The 19,373-nt window shown below is 58.2% G+C and overlaps 1 protein-coding gene across 2 annotated transcripts; it reads left to right on the forward strand.

Annotated features, from left to right (window-relative positions):
- Positions 1-242: 242 nt before the first annotated feature.
- LOC147169050 (spectrin beta chain, non-erythrocytic 1-like) lies at positions 243-19,104 on the forward strand. 2 transcript variants are annotated; one of them, XM_086083434.1, is made up of 36 exons: positions 243-406; positions 2,287-2,471; positions 3,526-3,677; positions 3,775-3,948; positions 4,565-4,656; positions 4,753-4,833; positions 4,939-5,054; positions 5,850-5,962; positions 6,095-6,282; positions 6,367-6,484; positions 6,598-6,756; positions 6,829-7,131; positions 7,190-7,343; positions 7,420-8,290; positions 8,423-8,560; positions 8,622-9,378; positions 9,436-9,638; positions 9,703-9,793; positions 9,893-10,039; positions 10,120-10,383; positions 10,442-10,666; positions 10,733-10,822; positions 10,927-11,190; positions 11,414-11,544; positions 12,337-12,541; positions 12,928-13,305; positions 13,379-13,623; positions 14,152-14,290; positions 15,107-15,191; positions 15,250-15,446; positions 16,413-16,495; positions 16,568-16,601; positions 16,715-16,947; positions 17,024-17,203; positions 17,278-17,320; positions 17,467-19,104. In XM_086083434.1, the coding sequence occupies exons 2-36, from the start codon at positions 2,336-2,338 to the stop codon at positions 17,785-17,787; spliced, it is 7,110 nt and encodes a 2,369-aa protein (XP_085939560.1). In that variant the 5' UTR covers positions 243-406; positions 2,287-2,335; the 3' UTR covers positions 17,788-19,104. The 2 variants fall into 2 exon arrangements, with proteins under 2 accessions (XP_085939560.1, XP_085939559.1); XM_086083433.1 differs by having other exon boundaries at positions 5,850-6,282.
- The last annotated feature ends 269 nt before the right edge of the window (positions 19,105-19,373 follow it).

The raw sequence follows: 19,373 nt of genomic DNA on the forward strand, positions 1-19,373 counted from the left end.
TAGTTTTCAGACTGAATTCGGGTTGGAATTTCCCGCGCCCTGTCTGTGGATGTGACGTCATGTGCGCGGCGTGTATGCGAAGAAGGGTATGTGCAGTTTCATTTGTCATCAGCAGGCGGCAGTAGCGATTCGAAATGGAATATTCTAAAAAGTGGGCGGTGTCACGTGATGAAAACAAATGATTGAAGTTGCCCATCCTGGCCTGCGGTGTCGACTGAAAAGTGTTTGAAGGTGCGTGACGTCACTCAGATGATCCGCCGCTGCCCACCTGACGGCGGGGGAGGAGAAGGGGCGTGGTCATCCTTTGCAGCGGCATCTTCATCTTCCTCCTTCCCACTGTCGGCTTCTTTTCATCTCAACCTGTCATCGTCGTCTCCATCCTCATCTTCATCCTCATCATCATCAGGTGAGCTTTTCGCGCTTTCGCGGCTCGGTCGCTCTCCCGGCGTGTTCGAATGTGGTTCGAGGACCCGCGCGTGACGCCTGGGACTCGGTCTTGGTCTCGCTCGCTTGGGGCTTCTGCGGCTTCTGCCCGTCCGGTACCGGAGGCCTTCTCGGCTGCTTGCCTGCACAAGTTCGTCTTGGCCGGCGACGTTCGGAACCAAAACACTGATGACGTCAGCATGATCACCGGCACAACCATTTGTTGACGTCATTTCATTCGGATGATCTTGTCGTCATCCTACGTGTGATGTCTTGTTGATTTCGCGTCGACGTCATTGCTGGCCTGCCTCAATTTGGAGTTCAATTGATATGACGTCATCGGGGCAAAAACAATCAACTTGGAGTGTGTCGAGAAATTGCACGTTGATTGTTTACACGCTGACTGACATCATTGATTGTTTACATAGCAACATTATAATGTTGATTGTTTACTTTTCTGCCAAATCTTGGCTACATTAGCGCGTTGATTGCTTACACCGTTTGCGAATGTTGCTTACTTTTCTACTTAAACTTGGCAGTTATTTACACACGTAGCACCTTTAACGCAGTGATTGTTTACTTTTCTTTCACCACTTACATTTGCACATTGCTTGTTTTCTCATTGTCGTTGAGTCCGCCATGTTTGTTTTTGTCAGCACATGAATGGTCGTCTAATGACATCACATAAGTGCTATTTTGTTTTTCCGTGCAGCATTCTGGGAAGCGATCGATTCAAGTCCGCTCGAGCGCTTTAATGGCCAATTAGCACTTCCTGCATTAGCGCTGATCAGCTGACATCAGCGGCCAATCAACATCAACGAGCACATGAGCTGCTGTAACGCGCAACCGACGTCAATGCTAACGCAGCACGTGATGCGACACCGCATTAGTGGACGGAATACACGAACGCAGCCAAGCTGAAAACAACACATCGTGAATACGTTTCGCTTTAAGAGCGAGTCTGCTTAAGCGCCCTATCGGTCACTTTGTGAGGCGGGGCAAACCTGAGCGACAGTGGAGTGAACCAACCAGCGAAGAGCGCACGTGACGTCAGAAAAGCAACTCGTTGAAGTCTTTTCTTTATTTGAGTTTTTTTTTGCGGAGACAGAACACAAATCCAACATGGTTACGAGCAAAAGAGAGACGGTAGTGAATGGCGTCGTTGTTGCGGAAAGACGTGATGACGTTGCTCACAAGACGACGTCACGCAAATGGACCAATTTTGATCGGACCATCCGCCGAATCGCTGTCTATGGCCGACACCCACTTTCTTCAAAAAGAAAGTGGGTGTGGCTCGTCAGGCTTGTGAATATGGGCCTTATGTGTGTCCTCTACTGCCCCCAGGTGGCCAGGTCAGGACAAGGTGCGACCGGCTTTTGTTCGACTTTGCTGTCCATCAAACGATTCGAGTCGTTTACGAATCATCGGAAAGCCAGGCTGCGCAATTGAATCGCTTTCCGATTCTTCACGCTCTGCGATCGATATTCAAAAGTGCAGAGAACGTGATGATGATTGGTCCGTCCGTCCGATGTCTGAAAATGAGCAAATAATGTTGAACATGGTTTTCAAAGTCAAAGCAGGCGTTTGCAAAATAAACGATTTGATTTGGCTTCACAACAAGGCGGCTTTCATGCGACAGAACCGCTTTCACGAGAGAACCGCCGAGAGGCCGAAAGCGTCCAAAAGAGCACAAAAGGATTGCGAAAATGACGACGACGACGGCTTTGATGGCGGTGATGGCGGTGATGGCGGTGACGGCTTTGATGGCGGTGACGGTTCAGCTGCCGATGATTGCCGACGGGCATGTGCAGGACGCTCGCCATTTCACGCCGCCCGTTCACCGTTTGTGTTTGTGTTGTGCAGCCGGCGCAAGGGAGGCGGCTGACGTTCCGAGTGGCTGCACGCGGCGAGCATGACGACGGCGGTGGAGCGCGCCGAGCTGCAGTACGGCGGCGACGTCGCCATCGGCAAACACTGGGACGGCGACCGGGACAAAGAGAACAGCTCGGCTCGAATCTTCGAACGCTCGCGCATCAAAGCGCTGGCAGGTACCCAAGCGCCCGCCGGTCCGCCCGTCCGCCCGCCGGCCCGTCCGTCCGTCCGCCCGCCGGTCCTTCCATCCGTCCGTCCGTCCGTCCGTCGGTGACCACGCCGTCACGTGCTTGAAGGCCAGCTTTCTCGGGGGGGGGGGCAAGAATATGCCAACGCTCGTCATCTTCTGCTTCATTTGGGTTAAGACGGGAACATTTGCCGCCCTCTGCTGATGACCGTAATTGACGTCAAAGAGCCCACGGGCAGCCATCGCCAACATCATGTGACCGAAAGCGCACCAGAAAAAAGAAAACAACGGCGAGCCGCAACATTGGCAATGCGAGCCCGAAGGCATAACTTTGTAACACATCCTTGCAAAGACGCTGACAAGGCAGGACAAAATCTGAACGTTTTCCCACGCCAGACGCCGTCTCGCCAGGCCGCTCCGAAATGTTCTTGGCAGTCACCAGCAGGGGGCGGCAGACGAGCAAAATGTGCTCCTCAGTTGCGGCAGGATTTGCCGTCTGGTTTGGCGTCCGCGGTCCCGCCTCGTCTCCTCCGCGACGAGCTAACGGCAAAACCGAGACGTCGCAAAAGCAGAAAAGGGACGAGCAACATTTGAACACGTCGAAAAGCGTCCGCTTGAAGCAAATTCACGTTCTTGGCACGTTCGGCGTATTCGTTAAGATACTTTTCAATTGAAATATATTCAAGTTGGATGGAAGAGACGCTTTTTCCCTGCTTCCTGTTTCCTGTCGTGTCGTTCCACAATAAAGGGAAAGTACTTGATGACATCACCGACATACTTGCTTGTCATTGGCTGCCCCCCCCCCACACCTGCTGTTGGCAGACCTTTGACCTTTCAAAAAGCATGTGCCCTCGTGTCAGGTGGCTTTCCAACAGGTGGCCGCTCGCTACAAGCGACTGAAAGGTAACGAGGATAGGTCGCCGCCCGCGTCCGCTCGCTCCTCGCTGCCTTCATTTTGAGCGGTCGCCATCGGAAGCCAGCATGCAGCAGTTTTGCATTTTCTGAGAGCGTGTGCGTGCGTGCGTGCGTGCGTGTTTTCCCAGACGAGCGCGAGTCGGTGCAGAAGAAGACCTTCACCAAGTGGGTGAACTCTCACCTGTCGCGGGTGTCATGCAGGATCTCGGATCTCTACACGGACCTTCGCGACGGACGGATGCTGATCCGACTTTTGGAAGTTCTGTCCGGCGAGAGGCTGGTAACGCGCGCACGCACGCACGCACGCACGCACGCACGCACGCACGCACGCACGGCCACATTTGGAGAGTGCGGGTTCGAGGTGCGCTTGTGTGCAGCCCAAGGCCAGCAAAGGTCGCATGCGGATCCACTCCCTGGAGAACGTGGACAAGGCGCTGCAGTTCCTGAAGGAGCAGCGCGTGCATCTGGAGAATATGGGCTCGCAGGACATCGTGGACGGGAGCCACCGGCTGACGCTGGGCCTCATCTGGACCGCCATCTTGCGCTTCCAGGTGGGGCCGCCGAACCTCCCGCTCGCTGCTTGAAAACGGGCTTTGGCGCCACCGTGCCTAAGGTAGGGTGCGCGCCGCTTCTTCTTCTGCGCTTGTCGAGTCGGCAAGGCAGCTCAACGGCGCCACCAACGGGTCTTGGCCTTTCATTGTTGGTCCACAATTTGAAAAGATTCTTTCCATTTCCTTTGCATGCCTTCCTTGAAAATTGGGAGCTCGTTGATTTCCTTCCTGGTTTGGGCGGCCAAAATGTCGACCGGCGTTTTCCAAAGTAAAAGCAAAAGTCTTATTTTGAAAAACAGCGCCAGTCGTTCAGATGAAGGCAGCATATTTGCGTTCAAGTGGCTGAATTGACGACAATTTCAACGTCAACCATCGAAACAATCGTTTTTTCCGGCCCGCCAAATTCTTGTTGGTGTCTGAAGATCTGGAGATGGACGACGTGCGCTGAGGTTCGAGACTAGAAAAACACAAAATCCAAGATTGCTTCTATCTCACTGCCCAAAGCCAGCCGGGACAGACTTATTGGATTGCAAAAGAGAATCCGGAGAACTAAAACGGAAACTCATGTCATGTCCTGTTTTTTCTGTCTTCAAATTTGAAACTGCGGCGCTTTCAGATTGAAGACATCAGCGTGGCGACGGAGGACAACAAAGAGAAGAAGTCGGCCAAAGACGCTTTGCTGCTTTGGTGCCAGATGAAGACGGCCGGGTGAGTGTCGCCGATGATGTCGCCGATGATGTCGCCGATGATGTCGTGGCATGTGAGGAGGTCAGGCTGCCTTCAACGCTGCCTCGCTGCCTTCAGCTATTCCAGCGTCAACATCCGCAACTTCAGCACAAGCTGGCGAGACGGCATGGCCTTCAACGCGCTCATACACAAACACAGGTGAGCTCTTGAACGCCGCCAGCCGCCGCCAGCCGCCGCCAGCCGCCGCGCCAGCCGCCGCGCCAGCCGCGCTCCGTCTTCCTCAGGTGTCTTTGTGTCTTGCAGGCCCGATTTGATCGACTTTGACAAGCTGAAGAAGTCCAACGTTCACCACAACCTGCAAAACGCCTTCAACATGGCCGAACAGCATCTGGGCCTGGCGCAGCTGCTGGACCCCGAGGGTGATGACTCCCAACGAACGACCTTTGCCCTCTAACCTCGCTTCCAACCTCTTTCGGGCCCGTCGCTCTTTGCTCCACTCGAGCGGGGACGCACTTTGTTTCAAATCGTCAATTGCCGCCCTTTAACGTCAAGCTGCAAAGCCGGTCGGCTAGCATTAGCGGCTAGCCACCGCTCGCGCCAGCCGGCCCGCCGCCGTCGGCGACGGCGCGATTGTTTACCAGCTCGGTTGCCCTCGTCACGTTTCGACGGACAAATCGACATTTGCAAAAGCGTTGACCATCATCGCAAAGAAAGCACGTTTTTCCCGCGCTTTCCCGCTCGCAAAGCTCACATCGAGACGTGGAAGGGCGTGGCTTGCTTGTCAGCCGCAAGTCGACCAAGCAAACCCACGTCCGTCCATCTTCATGCGCTCATCCGGGGTCGCAAGGTCGCGGGGGCAACAGCTTGCGGTCCGCAATTTCTGGGGGCATTTGAAGGCCTTCCCAGGCCAGCCGGGAGGCGTGTCCCTCCTCTCGCTTGGACACGCCCGGTCGGATCAGCTCGCCGGGTTGAGCACTACGGCGACTCTCCACATGCAAAGCAGTTTGCCAATTCAAGATCCGGTTCCGTTCTTAAGCCACGAAGGCCGTCTTAGTCAGGATCCCGTTTGGACTACTCGTGCTGGCTCCTTGCTTCAAACAGTTTTGGCTTTTGGTTCCCCTTGAAGTCGATCAAAAGCAGAAGGATGCTCCTTAATCGAAGGTTCCTGACCATGTCCCCCCCCCCCCCCCGCCCCCCCCCCCTCCTTCTTTCAGACATCAGCGTGGATCATCCGGACGAGAAGTCAGTCATCACGTACGTGGTGACCTTCTACCACTTCTTCTCCAAGATGAAGGCGCTCAAGGTGGAGGGCAAGCGCATCGGGAAGGTTCCGGCGCACCTTTCCTTCATCCGACACGCTCACGACCGCTTGTTGTATTCGGGCTCGAGCAAATTCCTTCGCCGTTCAGGGTTGACGTGCCCCGGGAAGCCGGCCGACGACAGGTTTCTCCACCCGCAGGTTCTGGATGGCGCCGCGGAGACGGAGAAGATGGTGGACAAGTACGAGAGTTTGGCGCGGGAGCTGCTGGAGTGGATCGAGCGGACGCTCGTCATCCTCAACAACAGGAAGTTGGCCGACGCGCTGGCGGGCGTCCGGCAGCAGCTTCAGGCCTTCAACACCTACAGGACGGCGGAGAAGCCCCCAAAGTCGGCAGCTTCCTCCGCCAGCCCGCCCCCTCCATCCTGACTCCACCCCTTCAAACATCTGGCGCCTCTGCTCTTGTCGTCCAGGTTCACGGAGAAGGGCCACTTGGAGGTTCTCCTCTTCACCATCCAGAGCAAGAGGAGGGCCAGCGAGCAGAAGGCGTACACGCCGCCAGAGGCAAAACTCATCTCGGACATCAACAAGGTCAGATGAGCTGAGTTTGCAACGTCCTGCTGCGCTTTTTTCCGGGCGCCATTTCGTCCCCGAATCTTTTGGAGGAGGCGCGTCCAGCTTGTCTGCCGCTTTCATCCGGGCAGGCGTGGGAGCGTCTGGAGAAGGCGGAGCACGAGCGAGAGCTGGCCCTGCGCACGGAGCTGATTCGTCAGGAGAAACTGGAGCAGCTCGCCAGGCGCTTGGACCGCAAGGCGGCCATGAGGGAGACCTGGCTGCGCGAGAACCAGACACTGGTCTCGCAGGTTGGAGGAGCCGGGGCGGGGCGCGGCCGCTGGCGGGCCTCCGTTCCTCAACGCGGCCGTCCTTGTGCGCAGGACAACTTTGGCGTTGACCTGGCGTCGGTGGAGGCGGCCACCAAGAAGCACGAGGCCCTGGAGGCGGACGTGGCGGCGTACCAGGAGCGCGTGCGGGCCGTGGCGCTGCTGTCCGAGGAACTGGAGGAGGAGCGCTACCACGACCTCCGGCGCATCTTGGCCCGGAGGGACGGCGTCGTCCGTCTGTGGGAGCGCCTCCTGGAGCTGCTCGGGGCCCGCAGGCAGCGGCTGGAGGTCAACCTGGGCCTGCAGAGAGTCTTCCAGGAGATGCGCCACATCACGGACTGGATGGACCGGACGAAGGTTCGTCATGTCCCGCTTTCCACTCCAACTTGTCAACTTGCTTTTCTTTGCTGTCCAGATACTTCTTGCGTCCCCCGATGACGGCAAGCACCTGATGGGAGTGGAAGACCTTGTGCAGAAACACGCTCTGCTGGAGGTGGACATTGCCGTCCAGGCGGACCGGGTCAAGGCGGTCGGCGCCAGCGCCCGCGAGTTCTCCGGCGGCCATAGCGGTGAGAAGGTTTGCCCGGCAACGGCGAGTCCCAGTGGCGAGGTCTGGCTTGTGATGGCTGCGTCCCCTCCGTTAAGGCTACCAGCCCTGCGAGCCTCGGCTCATCCGAGACCGCGTGGCCCATCTGGACTTGTGTTACAGTCAGCTGACTCGGCTGGCCGCCGAGCGTCGGGCCTGCCTGGAGGAGTCCCGCCGCCTCTGGAAGTTCTTCTGGGAGCTGGGCCAGGAGGAGGCCTGGATCCGGGAAAAGGAGCAGATCCTGGCGTCGGCCGAGTACGGCAGAGACCTGACGGCCGTCCTGCGTCTGCTCGCCAAGCAGCGAGCCCTGGAGGACGAGATCAGCGCTCGCGCCGCACATCTCCAGCGCAGCATGGCGGAAGGCCGGGACACGGCGCGGGCGGATTGCCTCGGCGGCGCCGAGATACGGGAGCGCCTTTGCCGTCTCCAAGATCAATGGGCGGCGCTGGAGCAGCTGGCGGCGCTCCGGAGGAAGAAGCTGCAAGAAGTTCTGGCCCTGTACCAGTTCCAGGCTGACGCGGACGACGCGGACGCCTGGACGCTGGACGCTCTCCGGGTGGCCTCCAGCCAGGACACGGGCCACGACCAGTTTGCCACGCGGGCTTTGGTCAGGGAGCACAACGCCGCCGCCGCCGAGGTTGCCGGATACCGGCCTGTCGTCGTCCTGCTGCGCCAACGGGCCGCCGCCCTGGCCGGAGAGGAGGCGGAGTCCGACGAGCTGCGCGGCCGTCTGGTGGGCATCGAGGAACGCTTCGAGGAGCTTACCCAGCTCACCGAGCTGAGGAGGCGCTCGCTGCAGGACGCCGAGGCGCTCTTCAACATCTCGAGTGAGGTTGCAGCCTGCCAGCTTTGGATGGATGAGAAGGAGCGGCGGTTGAACGGCACGGAGATCCCCGACCGGCTGGAGGACCTGGAGGTGGTGCAGCGCAGGTGAGAGCGCACCGCCTGAGGTGGTGCAGCGCAGGTGAGAGCGCACCGCCTGAGGTGGTGCAGCGCAGGTGAGAGCGCACCGCCTGCTCGCCAAGATCCCGCCGCCGTCAAACGACTTTGCGTCTTTGCCAGGTTGGAAAGTCTGCAGCCGGAGTTGACCAGGCAGGCCTCCCGCGTTGCGCTGGTCAACCAGATTGCTCGTCAGATGCTCCGCGACGCTCATCCCGCTGAGAACCGCATCAGGACTCGGCAGGACCGACTCAATAACAGGTACAAGCGTGGCGTTGCCGCGGAATTGGCCAGTTTCGACGCTCTGCCCGCTCGCCACCAGGTGGAGCCGCTTCCGTCATCTGGTGGACCAGAAGAAGGATTTGCTGAGCTCCGCGCTGGCTGTGCAGAACTACCACCTGGACTGCGACGAGACAAAGTCCTGGATCGAAGAGAAGACCGAGGTGATCCGATCGACCCGAGATCTGGCCAACGACCTGGCAGGCGTCACGGCCCTGCAGCGCAAAGTCAGCGGAATGGAGCGAGACCTGGCCGCCATTGAGCGCAAACTGGCAGATCTGCGGGACCGAGCCCGGCGGCTGGCGGAGCAGCACGCCGACCGGGCCGAGGCCATCGCGGGCCGACTGGCCGAGATCGGCGCCGCCTGGGAGGAACTGAAGAGCGCTCTGAAGAATCGCGAGGAATCTCTGGGCGAGGCTCGCAAGCTGCAGCAGTTTTTGCGAGAGCTGGACCACTTCCAGTCCTGGCTTTCGCGCACCCAGACGGCCGTCGCCTCCGAGGACTTGCCCAACACGCTGGCCGAGGCGGAGAAGCTGGTGGGCCGGCACCAGAGCGTCCGCAATGAGATCCACGAGTACAAGGAGGACTACCAGAAGATGCGGGACATGGGCAAGACGGTGACGCGGGGTCAGACGGACGCGCAGCACGTCTTCCTGCGGCAGAGGCTGCAGGCGCTCGACGTGGGCTGGAACGAGCTGCACAAAATGGAGGAGAACCGGCACCGGCTGCTGCGCCAGTCCCACGCGTACCAGACCTTCCTCAGGGACGGCAAGCAGGCCGAAGTCTTCCTCGGCAACCAGGTGAGAAGCTGGCTTGGCTGCTGGCGCCGGCCGCAAATGACGGCAAATGTTCTGCAGGAGTACGCGCTGGCCCGCGCCGAGATGCCCGGCGCCCTGGACGGGGCCGAGGCCGCCGTCAGGAAGCAGGAAGACTTCATGAGCACCCTGGACGCCAACCAGGACAAGATCGACAGCGTGATTGGGAGCGGCAGGCGTCTGGCCGCTGCCGGTGACGTCAACGGCGAACGCATCCTGGAGCGAGTCGCCTCCATCCACGACAGGTCAGCTTTGCTCGCCCTCGCGACCTTTCGAGCCCAACAACCCCGCCCCACTTTGCTGCCGCAGGCAGCAAAGGAACAGGGAGGCCGCGGTGGAGCTTCTCATCAAGCTGAAGGACAACCGAGAGCTGCAGAAGTTCTTGCAGGACTGTCGGGAGGTGAGTCCGCCTGAGCGCCCACCGCCGCCGCCGCCGCCGCCGCCGCCGCCGCCGCCGCCGCGACCCCTGTTGGCCTGACGTTGACCTTCTCCCTCCAAGCTGACCTTGTGGATCGACGAGAAGATGCTGACGGCTCAGGACATGACGTACGACGAGGCGCGCAACCTGCGCAGCAAGTGGCTCAAGCATCAGGCCTTCGTGGCCGAGCTGCAGTCCAACAAGGAACGGCTGCGAACCATCCACAGGGTACCGCCCACAAATTCCTTTTCCGCCGCCACCGCGCACTCTTCTGAAAAGCGCCTCACGTCGTTCGGCCTTGCCGTTAGGACGGCGAGCTGCTGGCGTCGGAGAAGCCGGACACGGAGGCCACGGTGACGGAAAAGTTGGCGGGGCTGCGCAGGATGTGGGCGGAGCTGGAGTCCGGCACGCAGACCAAAGCAAAATGTCTGTTTGACGCCAACAAGGCCGAGCTGTTGGCGCAAAGTTGCGCCGACCTGGACCAGTGGCTGGGCGGCCTGGAGGCTCAGATCCGCTCCGACGACTTTGGCAAAGACCTCACCTCCGTCAACATCCTGCTGAAGAAGCAGCAGGTACTGCAACGCCGGCCCGACTTTGAACCCGCGCTCACTGGCCGCCGCGTCCGTGCAGATGCTGGAGAAGCAGGTGGAGGTGCGCCAACGCGAGCTGCTGCAGCTGCAGACTCACGTCAAGGCGTTCGGTCGGGAGGTGAAGGATGACGGCCGGGCGGACGGACGGCGCCGCCTCGTGGACAGCAAGTTGCAAGAGCTGCTGGAACCCTTGCGGCGCCGCAAGGACGTCCTGGCGGCCTCCAGAGAAGTCCATCAATTCCAGCGCGACGTGGAGGACGAGATCGTAAGTCTTGGCTGCCCCCGCGTCGGGACCGGGAGCGGATCTTCAGGCCTGCTCTCCGTCCTTCAGATTTGGGTCACGGAGAGGACGCCGCTGGCCGCGTCCAACGACCGCGGACGCGACCTGCACAGCGTCCGGCTGCTCATCAAGAAGAACCAGGTGAAGCGTGCCGTCGGCGAGCGGGCCGGGACAGGCGCCGGTCACGTGACTAAGTTGCCAGAAGGACCCCCCCCCCTTCCCCCCCTCCCCCGTGTCCTCTGCAGACGCTCCAGAAGGAGATCCGAGGTCACCAGCCGCGCATCGACGACATCCTAGAGCGCAGCCGCAGTCTCCTGAAAGACGGCGACTCGGGACAGCGGCTGTCCAACCTTGGGCTTCTGTGGCGGCGGCTGACGGAGGAGGCGGAGCTTCGGCGCGGCCGTCTGGAGGAGGCCCACGAGGCGCAGCGCTTCTACTTCGACGCCGCCGAGGCCGAGGCCTGGATGAGCGAGCGGGAGCTCCACATGATGTCGGAGGAGAACGCCAAGGTGGGCGGCAAACATTTTCACCGGCGGCGGCGGCGGCGGCGGCGGCGGCGGCGGCGCTCCAAAGGCGGCCACGAGGCGGAGCGAGCCGTCAGATGTTCTGTTTGCAAAATAAGCGCAAGCGTTTCCGTCCTCAACCAGTCGATTGAAATTGTTGCTTGCCTGCCAACGACAAGCAGAGTGAAAATGTGGGCGTGACTTTTGCGGGTGGGCGTGTCCCTTTCAGGACCAGCAGAGCGCCATCAGCATGCTGACCAGACATCAGACCGCCGAGCGGGCGGTGGAGGACTTTGCCCAGACCGTGCACCTGCTGTCCAAGACCGGCCGCCGACTGGTGGCCGCCGCCCACCCACACAGGTTAGCGCTAGCAGGTTAGCGCTAGCATGTTAGCAAGCGACATTTCAAAAACGGATTTGTCTGCTTTCTTTGGCGCATTTGCCCGTTTCTGAGTGACCTTTTTCCCAATCCGGTGTCTTTTCCTCTTCCGCGCTTTTGAGACGCTGCGGACACGTTTGGCGTCCGCTGCTCATCCTTGTGTCGCTTCCCCTCGCGTGTTTGTTCACGTGACGGGTGGCGGTTTGAACGAGACAAACGTGACAAAAGGTTTGACAAAAGCCTGCAAGTTTTCACACACTTGAAGGTTTTGCGGGCGTCAGGACAAAACCTCCAAAGTGGCAATTTGCTCCATTTCATGTTTTTCTGAAGTTATGAATCGACCAACGGCGAGCGTTGCAAATGGCGGCTTGCTTTCTTTGATGATCGACAAACTTTCCATCCTGAAAAGTTTAGGATTTGGGAAATTTTGGAGGTCGGTTCCCACGCCAGCCATCGATCATCAATGTCGCAAGTCAAGACCACGACTCGGCAGATTTCACGTATTGCGCAACGTCAGCGCCAGACAACACCGGACTGATGAGCGGCAGCGCACGCGTGACGCTTCAAAGAGTAAACAAACGTGGCGGCGGGCGGCTTTAATTGCGAGGGCGAAAAACCCAGAAGAGCAGTCGGGAGCCAAACGTGAGCACAGTAGGAGCCTGGAAAGAAAGTTGCAGACATGACAAGAAAAGCGAGTCATTGTTTGGAAGTCAAGTCGGGTGCAGCGCGTATCCAACAGGTAGCCCGTCCGCCATTTTGATTTGTGTTTGCCAGCGAGTGCATCAGCACGCGCCAGTCGCAGGTGGACAAGTTGTACGCCGGCCTGAAGGATCTGGCCGAGGAGAGGCGGGCCAGACTGGACGAGAGGCTCCGCCTCTTCCTGCTCAAGCGCCAAGTGGACGAGCTGGAGCAGTGGATGGCCGAGAAGGAGGCGGTGGCCGGCTCGCACGAGCTGGGCCAGGACTACCGGCACGTCACGGTACGCTCCGGCCGTAGCTACGGCGCTCCGGAGTACGTACGGCGCTCCGGAGTACCTACGGCGCTCCGGAGTACCTACGGCGCTCCGGAGTACCTACGGCGCTTCGGCCGTATGTACGCCGCTCCGGAGTACGTACGGCGCTCCGGAGTACCTACGGCGCTCCGGAGTACCTACGGCGCTTCGGCCGTACGTACGGCGCTTCGGCCGTATGTACGCCGCTCCGGAGTACGTACGGCGCTCCGGAGTACCTACGGCGCTCCGGAGTACCTACGGCGCTCCGGAGTACGTACGGCGCTCCGGAGTACCTACGGCGCTCCGGAGTACCTACGGCGCTCCGGAGTACCTACGGCGCTCCGGCCGGTTAACCACTCACTCGCCGGCTTCAGATGTTACAGGAGCGTTTCGGCGAGTTTGCCAGGGACACGGGAAACGTCGGGCAGCAGCGCGCCGACGCCGTCAACCGGCAGGCGGACCAGCTCATCAACCGCGGCCACGGAGACGCGGCCACGGCGGCCGAGTGGAAGGACGGCCTGAACGAGGCGTGGGCCGAGCTGCTGGAGCTGATGGACACGCGCGCGCAGATCCTGGCCGCCTCCTTCCAGCTGCAGAAGTTCTACCGGGACGCCGCCGAGGTCCTGGCTAGCGTGCTGGACAAGCAACGCCGGCTCCCCGAGGAGGAGGCGGCCCGCGACGGCGGCGCGGTGGACCTGCTGCAGCTCGCCCACGCCGCCTTCCAACGCCACGTCCACGCGATGGCCGCGCAGGTGAGTACGCGCGTCACCTGACGCAGCGCGCCGACTTTTGACCCAAGTTGAAGCTTGCCGGCCGGCGGCGCAGGTGCGGCAGGTCCAGGAGGACGCCGGCCGCCTTCAGTCGGCCTACGCCGGCGACAAAGCCCGCGACATCCAGATTCGGGAGAGCCGGGTCCTGGCGGCGTGGAAGGAACTGCTGGACGCCTGCGACCGGCGCCGAGTCCGCCTCCTGGACGCCGCCGACAAGTTGCGCTTCTTCAAGCTGGTCCACGACTTGATGATGTGGATGGAGAACGTCATCGGGACCACGCGGGACCACAAGAAACCTCGGTACGCTCGAGCACGTCGCTTCTCAAGCGGAGAGCCGGCAAACGCGCTTGGCGGCGTTTGCCGGTCGGCTCTTGACGGATTTTGCTGATTTATTTGCAGCGTTTTCATTTTGGGAAACAATTTGTTAGCATTTGTTAGCCGAGCTGCCGCTTTTTCGCGCTTTTGGCAGTTGCTAATGTTTTCCTTTTTCAATCCTTTCTTGTATTTTCTTTCTCGTTTGCGTTGATTTTGCGGATGTGTGTGTTTTTTTTTCATGCCAATTAGAATGCGGTTGAATTATTTGCCGTTTTTTGCCGATTTGCGTCCGGGCCGGGTCACGTCCCGGCGAAGGCCGGCGCTCGGTCCGCCGCATGTCAGACGCCAGCTGACACTCGCTGACGTGCCCGCCCCAAAATTCCAAATGCGACCAAAAAAATCATCGGAATGAATTTTGTCTGAACATCAAAGACATTTTTGGTGGCGCGTAAGCGTTAGCACGGCGCTAACGAGCTCGCTGGCGCGCGCGCGTGTGTGCGTGCGTGCGTGCAGGGACGTGTCGTCGGCGGAGCTGCTGATGGCGCATCTTCAGGACGTGAAGGCGGAGGTGGACGCGCGCACGCACCAGCTGAGCGCGTGCGCGCAACTGGGCCGGACGCTGCTGGCCGGCGAGCATCGCGACGACCGGCAGGTGACGACTCGCTTCTTCACTTCGCTGCGGAACAGACGATCCTTCCGTATCGATCATTCCATTTGCTCGTCAGTTAAACACATTTGGTCTTCATGGCGTGCATTTTTATGATGATGATATCGTTGATTGTTTGGTATCGGGGTTTTTGTTGTCGCTTTCTTTTGGAAGATTGCGACTCGAGTCCAAAGTTCTGGTCCACATAAAAAGTCCAACGCGCAACGTTGCCTCTGTTCTTTGAACGTTGCTCATGGGCAGCGTGCTGCTCTCCCAACCGGAAGGTTCCATCCTCCGGCCTGAAGTTGTGAGCATGAGCTTGCAAGTGCCCTTGAGCAAGTGAACGAAGTGACGTCCGCATTTTGCGTCATCGCCGCGTCAAACGACCAAGACGCGTTACCATTTCACAAAAAGTCCAAAAGGTCAATGGAGTGTAATGGAGTAAATGCCTTACTCGGATAGAAATCCTGAGCGCCAGGCATGGATTGGAAACGCGACTGCAGGTGCGAGTGGCCGCTGGCCTTGTCTGTTTCCATCGTGCTGCCCCCCCCACCTTCCCCCAGTGGCCACCAGAGGGAGACTTGACTTGAAGACCCAAAACAAAATTCCTTCTTTACGTTTGACTTCCAGAGGGGGGCGGGGTCTAATTAGCACGTTTTCCTTTATTTGTAATAATATGTCCGAAAGGAAAAATAAACACGGGCTGACATCGTGACACTTTTATCAACGTTCCAGACTCAGATCAATTCAGCTCGTATGCGAAGGCAGCCGGCGGCCATGACGATGGCGTGAATTGTGTTGAATTGCCGTGAATGCGTTCAGGTGGAAGCGAAGCTGCAGCAGCTGACGGACAAACGGCAAGAAATGGCGGCCGAGTGGGAGGATCGCTGGGAGTGGCTGCGACTGGGTGAGTGGCGGCGTTTGCGTTGCGCGGCGATGACGTCATTCTCACGCCGCGTGGCCAGTCCTGGAGGTGCAGCGGTTCTCGCGGGACGCCGGCGCCGCCGAGGCCTGGCTGCGGGGGCAGGAGTCGCACCTGTCGAGCGGCGAGACGGGCGGCAGCGTGGACGAGGTGCGGAAGCTGCTCAAGCGACAGCAAGCCTTGGAGAAGTCGGCCGCCGCCTGGGAGGAGCGATTCTCGGCGCTCGAACGCCTCACCACGGTCAGTCGAGCCGCGTTCATGAAAATCTTTTTTTCTAAATCGTCACGACTTCAGACAAACAAATTTTAGCCTCGTATCTCGGCGCGCTCGCAAAACAAACGTGTCCTGCCGGCAAAAACTAAAGCAAAAAAGGCTTTCAAGGCTCACCCAGCAATTTTTCTTTCTTTCACGCAATCACAAACTACCGAATGCTAAAGGATGAGACGAGACGAGATGAAACTGTCTTCTTTCATCACAAAGAAAAGAAGTCTTCCAATTTGGAGCTGCCGGCAGCAGCAGAACTTGCTCGCTTTCGCACCATCACCCAAAAAGAAGAGAAGAAATGTTGGATGTTTGTCATCATTTCCGCTTGCTTCAAACTCGGGCTGCTCAATTGTGAAGAAAACATCATCGCAATTATCTTTTATTGTTGGAACAATACAAAATGTTTCAATGTAAAAAAGACAAATTCAATTCTTTAAAACGCTGTCATTATGCAAAAGTTCCTTTCGGATGAAACTAAATTTATTAAATGACTTATTTGAAAGTTTTAAAAAGGTGCAAATGTATGCATTTAAACAAAAAAACGTTTTTTTTACAATTATGCAAATTTTGTAATTGTGGAGTGTAATAGTTGAAATTGAATTTCGATGAATTGCAAAGCGCTTCCTCAAACATCCACAAGTCCTTTTAAATAAATAAAAATGTGCTTTGCTGCAAAATAATTCTTTTTCAATTCAATCGCGAGTCAAACAATTTTACATTTGACAAACTATTTTTACGTTATTTCATGCGTGTTTATGTCAGTTTTGTTCATGACATCATCGTTTCTACTTTTCAATTCCAATTCAATTTGTCGCCGATTGATGTCGATTCGGACCGTCCCGCCTTCGTGACCCGAGCGTCCCTCGAAAAGGCTTCCTGCCGCCATCTTGCGTCACAAACTCGTAGGTTCATGCGTGGCGCGCTACCGTGTGTGTCCTGCAGATGGAGCTGTTGGAGGTGCGGCGGCGGCGGCAGGAGGAGGAGGAGCAACGGAGGCAGGCGGAGGCCGACGCGCAAGGTCAAAGGTGAGCAACGGCGCCGCACGCTGGACGCCCCGCCGAGTACGCCTAAGCGCTAAGCGTCCGTTTTCTTGCCAGTCGAGTCGTCGGTGGCGACCGGTCTTCCCGTCAGGTCAGTTGTCCTCTTGAGCGCCAAACCGCCAAACCTCAAGACCATGTTGAGCCTTTGGCAAAGCTGCCCTCTGATTGGCCGGACGCTTGTGGCCATTTTCTTCTTCTTCTCAGAGCGGCGGCAAGGGCGCGGCCATCGACGGGAGCGGCGACGTCCCGCTGGTCAACGGCAGCTCCAAGGAACCCAGCCCCGCCCCCTCGCCGCCCATACCTGCCCCCTCGCCGCCCCCCATCAAGAAGAAAAAAAGCAGCGAGAGGGACGACGCGGCGGAGCCCTTGGCGCCGCGCCAAGGGCTCCTGCGGCGCAAACACCAGTGGGAGGGGCCCAACAAGAAGGCGTCCAATCGGTTAGCTGCTAGCGTTAGCGTCCCACTCCTTCCTCCCGCCTGGCTCGTCACCCGTTTGCGTGCCGTCCGTCCGCAGGTCGTGGCAGCACGTCCTGTGCGTGCTGACCAAACAGGAAATGGCCTTCTTCAAGGACGGCAAGGCGGCGGCGCAGGGCGTGGCCTGCCACAAGCAAGCGCGCGTCAGCCTGGAGGGCGCCGCCTGCCACGCCGTCGACGCCGCCGGCTACAAGAAGAAGAAGCACGTCTTCAGACTCAGGTTGGCGCCGCCGCCGCCGCCGCGCCTCAAACGGCAACATGACCTCTTTTTTTTTTTCCATCTGTGTTGTGCAGAGTCGCCGACGGCAACCAGTTTTTGTTTCAAGCCAAAGATGAGGTGAGTCGCATCTTTCACACGTTCTTGGGGGCAAATTTGTTTGCTCGCAAACAGCCTCCAGCAAGACAACTTGTTGAAATGCGTCCTTCCGTTCCTCAAAAACAAGCGTCTTGTCATCCCAAGTGGCGTCCATCTTGTCTTTGCAGGAGGAAACGAGCACGTGGATCCAGGCCATCCTCAACGCCGGCGCCGCCAACGGCCCGAACGCCGCCAACGGCCCGAACGCCGCCAACGGTCCGAACGCCGCCAACGGTCCGAACGCCGCCAACGGTCCGAACGCCGCCAACGGTCCGAACGCCGCCAACGGTCCGAACGCCGCCAACGGCCCGAACGCCGCCAACGGCAGCCTGGATCTGGACCTGAACTCGGACGGGCCGCCTCGCAACGGCGCGACGCCGGTCGGAGACTCCAGTCCCGTCAAGAGCAAAGAGAAACGCTTCGGCTTGTTCGGTAAGAAGAAGCAGTGAGACGTCCGACGCCCCCCGCTGGCCAAAGGAAACAGGAAGTGACACGTTTGCCTCGCAGCCTCGGCCACATTCGGACAAAAATGCAAACAAAAGTTGTGTTGGGAATGATCGGCTCCTTTTTGAATCCATTTGTTGTCGGGAGTAAACAAAAAATCCTGTTGGAGTGACGAGAGGTTTGTCGCAGTCGCAGTCGCTGCGTTCGGAATCGTTCATCGTTGCCGCTCGCTAATCACCTAATGCGCTTCTTTTTTTTAAATCAAGCGAACGTCAATCACTGGATTTCGATTCTTACTGGAGAAATTCCCAACACGACTATAAACAAAAGTCATCTTGAAATGTAGCAAGTGAACCCCGCAGCTTTCCTGTTTGAGTGGCAACAAAACCTGATGCTAACGTTAGCGAAAAAAAGCGATTACGCGACCTCCGAGGTTGTAAACAGGAATGCGACGGTGACCTTTGTTTTTTCTTAAAGCTACGGCGAGCGAGTGGGCACACTGGACCAATTGTGTTTGTTTTTCGTGTTTGCACATTGGATGCCCACGAGCACAGCATAGCCTAGCATAGCATAGCATAGCATAGCATGCTGCAGCGCCACAAACAAGACGTTGCTGTGTCAAGTTTGCGATGCCTTCAAAGTTGCTTGCCGCTGGTCAAATGTTGCTTTGTCGTACTCCACATGTGTGCAAGTTAGCGCCACCTGCTGCACGGTCACGTCACTTGTAAGAATGGCCGCCAAACACGCTCATGTAGCAACCTGCTGCCAAAGGTCATTAAAAGCTTTTCTTCCACCGCAAACATCTTTTTTTGCACTTTGTTGCCAACTGTTTGCCACGTGTCGTCGGGACAGACCGGGCCCCGACCCGGCCCCGACCGGGCCCCGACCCGGCCCCGTCGGGCCCCAACCGGGCCCCGACGGGTCGCCAGTCATTGTCAAGCGCACAGATGCAATGAACCGATTGGTCGCCAGCGGTCGATGCATATTTGTGAGCTCAAGGTTCGATACGCGTGCCCGAGATGACGGCAAGCAAGAAAAACGTCCCGAGTGGACTTGGCTCAAGTCGCAAATCTTCTTGTGTGGACCTTCAAGATGGCGTCTCCGCATTCTTAGTCCTCTCGTGTACAAGTCCGCCCGCCAGTCGTTTGCTCAAGGGCCCCTGCTTTTTGTTGTCGTTTCTTTTGTGCGCTTCCACCAAGCGAATGAAGAGAAAACGAAAAGAGCGACAAAAAAGTCATCAGGCAAGATCATCGTTCGGTTGCCGTCGCTTTGCGATGATTTCTGCCGTTTTCGTCCCGTCAATAAAAGTTTTCCACACAAAATTCAGTGTTGAAAAAGTCCATTGAAGGGAAAAGAAAAGCGCGGCGTCGTTTCCTCCTTCCATCATTTGCGAGTCATTTCCTTGCTGCTTTTTTTCTCGAGTCCAGTAAGTTGCAAAGCGGGTCAGCCAAAAGCGCTTCAGGTCCTCGTCCAAGCTGAAGTCGCGACCCGGGACACAATTTGCCAATTTCGTTGTATGCAATATGGAAAGTGCAACTTGTCCGTCTGTCCGTCCGAACTCATGTTGAGGCCAACCAGCGCAGCGAGCTCG

The sequence above is a fragment of the Leptonotus elevatus genome, chromosome 8 (genome assembly GCF_054856555.1).
Source record: "Leptonotus elevatus isolate MCC_2025b chromosome 8, RoL_Lele_1.0, whole genome shotgun sequence".
Classification (NCBI taxonomy): Eukaryota; Metazoa; Chordata; class Actinopteri; order Syngnathiformes; family Syngnathidae; genus Leptonotus; species Leptonotus elevatus.

Coding starts and splice junctions, on each gene's coding strand:
- LOC147169050 (XM_086083433.1), top strand. CDS start 2,336: ATGACGACGGCGGTGGAGCGCGCCGAGCTGCAGTACGGCGGCGACGTC. Junction 6,283..6,366: donor ACGGCGGAGAAGCCCCCAAA/GTCGGCAGCTTC, acceptor CTTGTCGTCCAG/GTTCACGGAGAAGGGCCACT. Junction 13,624..14,151: donor CGGGACCACAAGAAACCTCG/GTACGCTCGAGC, acceptor GCGTGCGTGCAG/GGACGTGTCGTCGGCGGAGC.